This window comes from Fomitopsis serialis (assembly GCF_022376445.1).
Source record: "Fomitopsis serialis strain Sig1Antser10 chromosome Unknown B0H18scaffold_617, whole genome shotgun sequence".
Classification (NCBI taxonomy): domain Eukaryota; kingdom Fungi; phylum Basidiomycota; class Agaricomycetes; order Polyporales; family Fomitopsidaceae; genus Fomitopsis; species Fomitopsis serialis.
In genome coordinates, this window is record NW_025955577.1 from 1 (window position 1) to 7,229 (window position 7,229).

The following is a 7,229-nucleotide window of genomic DNA, read 5'->3' on the forward strand; positions in this document are numbered from 1 at the left end:
TGACGACGCTGGTCCTCTTCTTCGCCTCCGGGATGTACAGCGAGAAATCGGCTATGCCAATCGGTATGTTTGTCCTTGCCCCTTCTATGCGAATGCTCAGCTTTGAAATTATGCCTCGGCCGGAGTACGTGCCGCATGCGAATCGTGCGCTCCAGAAACTTCAACATGTACCTGAACGTGCGCCAGCCTCCCCTACGTTCTAAACTACCCGCTTTCCTCAATCCGTTCACTCTACTCTTCCCTCGACCAACACCGTCATCGGTCGCTCCTGCCGCTCCGCTCCGCCACCGCTCGCCTTCCCCTACTGCTAGCCGGACGAAACGTAGCTCCTCCGTGCCCATCCCACCCATTCCGCCTGCGTCCAGTCCGCGAGGCGAGCTCATTTCTCATCGCGTGTCGAGCGAGGCTTTCGCGACAGTTATGAACGTTATCGGGCAGCGTTCGAGCGGCGACGAGACGGGCGCGAACGTTTGGAACGAGAGAAGACATGGCCGGGGTGGATGATTTCGAAGATGCCTTGGGCAAAAGCATCATCGCCGCTGTCCCCTACTGTCCTTCCTGCAAGTGCTGCAGGATCGCGGTTCAGGACGGAAAGCGGGCGAAGCCGCGGAAGTGATAGTATGCCTCCATCGAGGAGGGTTAGTTTGCAGAGCCCTACATCCCCCTCGTCACGGAGCTTGGATGAGAAAACATATAAGGACGGTGCCCTCCCATCTGCTGGTGTCATTGGCAAAAATTAGGTGAGAGGTGTGACATTGAAGTACTACTTTAGTGACAGCAATTGAAACTGCTCAGTTGTAATGATATATGTATGATGCTGTTCGGCAGCAATCTACTCTAGTCTTGTACATTATGATACGACATTGGCTATTGCATTATTTGCAAGGGTCCCTATGTAGCTCTCAAATCTAAGCAGCAACCTCAGATAAGTGGGCATTAAGGACTGTCATCTTATAGGGACATTCAAAGTACACTGTCCAGGCAGCTGTCTGAGGCATGACATCAGCAATGACCAATAGCAAGCTGTAACAATTGATGAAGATGGAACTAGATGGGAGTTGAACCCTCTTAGCTGCTAGACCATCAGTCCCATTCTAATGTCTCGTTACAGCCCTTATCACCTGTTTTTGGGAACTTTGTTACACCAGCTCAGCTGTGATCATTGTGGCTCATGACATGTTGTGCCAAGCATGTCTGACCGTCACACAAGCCCACCTGGTATTGTGCTTGCATCAGCAGAAGGCTTCTCAGTACAGGCATTTGGAAACTTACTGGAACATGGAAACAAGTGGCTCACCAAGGATGTCCTAACCTCTGTGACCAGAGAGGAAACTGTATGAAACCTACTACAGTTACAGCACTACTTGAAAGTGCACCCTCATATGTATATGACTTCCTATATTTCAAGTATACTAAGGAAACCACAATGTGCATATTTCTTCAACAGCAAATATCATTGACCCTATAGGGATATGTGAATATTGACATATGGCCAACAGTTGTGAAATCTGAAGTGTTTGGATAATAGAATAAGCAGTTTAGACTCACTAGCATGTATTGTGACCTGGGTAAAATATCCCACCATGTACACTGGCAAGCATGATGCCATTTTATCACTTGGGCCTCGCCCCTGAGATGGGTGTGTTGGAAACAATGGCAACACCTCCCTCCATGGACCCTTTGGTCCCAGGCCTCTCTCGCTCAGGCTGCCCATTTGTACTTCCCAGAACCAGGGAATGGTGTAGATTCATTGAATTCAATGTCAACGGCGGCAGTGTGTCCCCAAGTCTCGGTGCCCATGTCCTCTTACGCTGATGAGCCTGGTTCCAGATGTGCTGAACAGTGCTTGCCCACTCACTCAGTGGATGTCTGTAGAAACCCAAGCTACCTCGCTCAGTATCCCGACCACATCCTGCCCACTGAGAACACTTTGTTCCTCACACGTCTGCAGTCCAGTCCAGGGGGACAGCTACAGACAAGGTTGCCGGCCCGTGTGGATGCAAATGTTCAGAACAACACACAAATGCCAGATATGCTAAGCCTTGTCCATGCACTCAGAAATCTTGTCAGGATACGGGAGCAGCTGGTGCATCAGAGAAAACCACCCAAAACCTCAAGACATTGAAGAGATATATATCTTGTCAAGATGTTGCCAAGAGCTGTGTACCACGCCTTGATGTAGACAGACATGGTGTCACCAATGTGGGGGCGCGAGGGGTTGAGCCCAATGCCCGGTAGACCTTTCAGGTACACCGTCATTGCTGACAGAGCAACATTTTGATGCTCAAGGACATGTCGCATTATCTATCATGTGCATCAGTGTGGAACTACCATGAAAAGCATGTAGAAGTGACATACCGTGCTGAACAAGCCATCAACAGCCTCTCTCTTGTCCGCTCCACCAATACGGCTCTCAATGTAGGACCGCACACCTCCCCATCCTGACGTCCATACACGGTTTCCCCGCAACCTGGAACCAAACAGTGCAAGTGGCTCTATGATGGTTGCAAACTAGATAGATATGGGGATTTTTTGTGTATTGTCAATGACAATGCATAATGACAGGCAATGGAAAAGCACTCACAGCAGCAAGGGCAGGCTCAACTTTGTTCAACACCCTCGGCAGAGATGCCAGGAGTAGGGATGAGACAAGAGGGTACTCGGTGGCAAATGACGGGAGAGCCTTGTTAGAGGCGTCAACACCGGCGCTGAGCCAGTCAAGTCGGTTCAAGATGCGAGCCAGAGCGGGGTCACAGTGGCCATCAGAGTCAGTGAACTCGGTGGTGATGGCATTGCGGATTTCTACCCAGTAAAGCTTCATTGCCCCGGTCCAGATGTCGCACTGATCACTGTTTTGAGTGGTGGCAGCGTCTGAGCTGAAGAACGAGTCGATGTACGGCTCAAGGTGGTCGTGGAAGGCAGCGTCCATTGCTGTGAGCAATTTGTCTGATAGACGTGTTGTTTCCACGTTACCAGTGCCAACACCAGCAACCCAGACTTCCCTCAGCTCCCTGGCATCTCTCGCCAGGCATACACATGAGGATCTGTTTCAAAAACCTTGGGGTGCTGTGCAATCCATGCCTTGCAATCCAGAAGAGGAGGCCCATCGCAGCGCAGCAAGAACTTGAAGCGTAGTGTAAGACCACACACGATTGGAATAATACACTGAGAATGGGTGTTAGTACAGATACACAATGCAGATGAGTTGACTCACGTCACCGTTCACACGGTACATCATGTCTAGGACTTTCGCAGGCATGTTCTTTGGTTTATAGAACAGCCCAAGCTCAGTCAAATCAACCAGCATTCTCGACAGCTCGCGCCACCGCAAGAGCCGAGTGATTGTACTGGACTTTTGCTTGCCCAGCACTGCTGGGATGATAGCATCCCAGGTGTCCATTGGCTTGCCACTCAGAAGATGGAGAGACATGTTGAGCTGCGACTCAGCATCATCTGGCATCTTCGCGGTGTCCCGGTTCTGGGCGAGGATGAAGAGCATCTGCTCGTGGTACTGCAAAGCCTCGATCATGGCTGTATGCAACTATCAGAAGCTGTGGCGTCTCAGGTATAACAAAGATTGACTGACCCTTGTCGTAGAGCCGTACTGTCCAGGTTGTCTTGGTCCGGATGATGTCCTCAAGATCTCTGATGCGCTGGGACACAAGAGCATGTTGCTCTGATGCCTCTGGCACGGTCTTCAGTGCAAGTTGTGCCTGTTCCAAGGCCTTTGTGTCTGGCAGCGTGAGGCGGAGGGATGCCTCAAAGCGGTGGGACCCGTTCAGCATAGAGGCAAATTTGCCCTGTGCTTGTGGGGTCCAGACGGTGCCAGGATAAAGAGTGAATTCCTCCGATCCGCTGTCCTCGCTTTGATCCTGGAATAGAAAGTTTTGTTGCCAGGTCAGGAGATGCAATGACTGATAATTTATTGATTACTCACAGTTGGAATTGAAAGCCATTCACGTTCAACTGCAAGAATGGGTGCATTCTCGTCGAGCAGCCCCTCAAACTGCCTCTTCATACTGGTGAGAATACACCCAACATGGCCCTCGTCGAGCGTGCAAAGGTTGACAGTCGTGCGAAGGTTGACAGTGTTGCGAGCCAGAGTGGGACCGCCAGCATGAGGATCAAGTCTGATGTTGTCACTCTTTGACATGGGAGCGACAGTCACAGTGAAGTAGCCAATGGTGGTGTCCTTCAGCAGCCTGTACACCGTCTGGAAAGTAGTGTAATGGCTTTGCATGTCTGCCTCTTCTGGCTTGGGCACCTGACAAAAAAATATCAAATTCTGTACTGTCGCCGACAATACAGAAAACCAATCAGGAGACTCACAAGGATCTTCTGCACCTTCTTGTTGACCTTCTGTAGCAATTACGATCCCTGAGGTACGAAGGAATCGTTCTTATGACTGGAGAGAATGTAACACTTAGCATGGAGCCCAATGTGGCAGGTTTTTCCCACAGTGCATGTGACTGTTTGAGCGCCAGATAATCAAAGATAAGTAACACTTACTATGCTTACATTAGCTGAGTTTCAAATTTCAGGCTCCCAGACGACGCGACTTGCACCAACACCTGCAAACAAATGCTGTGGCTGACAATTGCCCATGGACTTGGGCCTCCTGTAACGTCTAGCTTGGAGCCCAATATGGAAAGAGGTGAGCATGGCATGTGACCTCACCAGCGACACTGGGCTCCAATAGAATCAATCACTTTTTGCAACAGTAAGCACCCACAAATGGATATGGCAATTATATAGTCAACTTGTAGCCCTTGTTTCATAGAGTCTACAGTAATTTTGTTGGGCCCCAATAGTGGCTAGTTAGGCCAGGAAATGCAAAATACAAAAAAACACAAGAGACTTTGCAGAATTTGAACTGCTTATTTTCACCCTAGATGTGGAGCACATGACCTATACAGTATAGCCATGTGTGTCAGACATCATGAAAATGCTTTATGGTGCCACAACAGAGCTCAGAATGGGCAAGGTTGGCTGATTTCATGCTTGTGCATGGTGTTATAGCTTACCTTCCATATATGGTAACATATTGTAAATCACACATCCCTCATAAACATGTCATAGTGCTCTATGAATATCTTCTGATTTATCTGCAATTTATGAATCACCAGACATTCACTTTATGAAGAATTACTGGATTTGGAAGGTTGCTCACCATTTAGGGCATTGTGAGCTTTTGTGATACTTCTTGTGCAATAAGCCCTCCCACAACTTGCCTGAAATGTACATTTCCATGGTTCACATTAGCTACACATCACTATCTTTGTATACATGTCTCTTTTGTACCAGAACAGGCACAATAGCCACTAGCCAATCACATGACCAATGACGTGGGGTCGCAACACTCGCAGCGGTGTTTTCGCTGCAACTGCTGCGACCCCACGTCATTGGTCATGTGACTTCAAAACAGCAGTCAAAAATGCGCAGAATATTCATTCTGAGGACAAAACCTACTGATTTGGGCCCAAGAAAATCGCATAAATCCACAATAATTTGGAGGACCTCTCTGTAGCTATCTTGAAGTACCTTGAGGTTGTATGATACCAATATGTCTGCAATTACAAGTGCCACAAGGATGCCAATCAGCTTTCATGACACAATAGTAACAGTACCACATTGGGTGTTACCTGTGGCCACTCTATGATATCTTGGAGTGAATGCTAAAGATGAGAGCACAATGTTTAATGTTTGAGGATTCAGACAGTATGACATTGAGGTATCCAGTACATATGTAGCCTGACAAGTGAGAGTATGCACATCTAACAATATCACTAGACACAGCCATGTGTGTGCTCCCAATATGTCTGATATATGCTCACAATCACAACAGAGTGGGTCTAATATCTTCCCCAGAAATTGCATTACATAGCACCCTGTGACAATGAGTGTAGGAATGCATACTGTGCTAATTGTCATTGATACAGACAGAGAGCACAATTGAGAAAATTTCAAAGGCCAATAACTATGGAAAGATGCAAAATGGGTCACATAAAGCACTGTAATCCATGAGAAGGAGCATCAGCAACTTTGAATGTCTCACAATAGCATTTCAAGAACAGGACACAGGACACATATAATGCATGTATGCTGACTAGGCCCACAAAGCATTGCCCAGTGTGAGATTGCCAATTGGGAGGGCACCTGCCATATGTAGTAGTAATCATGATTGTGTGATAGCTTCTTCACAGACCTCCTCATAATTTCCATAGCCTTCATATGGAACAAAGCATGAACATGTGCAGGATATTCATTTTGAGGCCACTTAACCTCCTTGTGTAGGCTCAGAAAGAAATCCCAAACTCCAGAAAATCAATGAAGTACTAATGAATGACATATGTGGTCATTTTGCTCACCCAAAGCTCTGGACTACAGCTGATCCTTCTGAAGAAGGGAAAGACTTATGCAGACTGCCTGCTATTGTGCAAGAAAAAAACAGTGATGTTGATGATATAATTCTTATTTACAGGTTCTTGCTCTCCATTGAATATTTGTAACAATGTCTGGGGCAGATTGTTGCTAGTAACTTGTTACATATGTCTGTAGTGACAGAGACATGCTATGGAATGGTGTTGGGACAAGTGATGAGGAGGAATACAGATGAGAATTCCAGTATACTGTATCTTGACCATGTGACTGACTGTTTTTCCACAGCATGAGCTAAAATTCAGGAACAAGGATCATGAATGTACCAAACTTAACCTGAACAGACTTTGACATTGGGAAGGTCTAGGCCAGTATAGTAACAATTTGTAGGGAAGTATATGACTCCCTACCCAGCTCAAATGGTACAATGAACTCTAATAATTATCATTATTCATTCATTAGCATGCTCTACACAGATTATGTAATAGAAAAGTCTGCCAGTTTGAGGTGGTATCATTGTTCAGTGTTTGAGACAGTACATTATATCCCAGACATGGTATAACAGGACAGCTTAGCTACAGTTAGGCAAGAGCAACTGTGCAACTGCACATATCATTGGGTAATGGCTGTATAGCAATATTGGCATAGCTACCTGGAATCAATAAATCTTTTTGGAAAGGTTATGGATTGTCTAGGACACTTAGGACTCAGGATTTGTGTTACCACATTAAGGATGATGAGCTGAGCCATATGAATGTAAACATCTCTGTTACTACTATGATACTCCCTGATGAATAAAATTTGGCTTGTGCAAGGTTAGTATTATTGTTAAAGCTTGACAACTGCTTGGT

General features: G+C 46.7%; 2 protein-coding genes across 2 annotated transcripts; one reads left to right on the forward strand and one right to left on the reverse strand.

Annotated features, from left to right (window-relative positions):
- Positions 1-2: 2 nt before the first annotated feature.
- Positions 3-982, forward strand: B0H18DRAFT_1189556 (uncharacterized protein). Its single transcript, XM_048036033.1, has 2 exons — positions 3-67; positions 126-982. The coding sequence occupies exons 1-2, from the start codon at positions 33-35 to the stop codon at positions 502-504; spliced, it is 414 nt and encodes a 137-aa protein (XP_047884368.1). The 5' UTR covers positions 3-32; the 3' UTR covers positions 505-982.
- Positions 983-2,091: 1,109 nt separating this feature from the next.
- B0H18DRAFT_964202 (uncharacterized protein) lies at positions 2,092-4,662 on the reverse strand (the record flags this gene model as incomplete). The annotated part of the gene is made up of 10 exons (XM_048043184.1): positions 2,092-2,304; positions 2,359-2,511; positions 2,585-3,007; positions 3,058-3,165; positions 3,215-3,531; positions 3,587-3,872; positions 3,938-4,264; positions 4,330-4,359; positions 4,510-4,523; positions 4,596-4,662. 10 exons carry the CDS (start codon positions 4,660-4,662, stop codon positions 2,092-2,094), a joined length of 1,938 nt encoding a protein of 645 aa, XP_047884369.1.
- Between the last annotated feature and the right edge of the window lie 2,567 nt (positions 4,663-7,229).

Bases quoted from the DNA above. Each gene is read 5' to 3' on its own strand.
- B0H18DRAFT_1189556 (XM_048036033.1), top strand. From the start codon at position 33: ATGTACAGCGAGAAATCGGCTATGCCAATCGGTAT. The intron at 68-125 runs GTTTGTCCTTGC...CCTCGGCCGGAG, and splicing joins TCGGCTATGCCAATCGGTAT to TACGTGCCGCATGCGAATCG.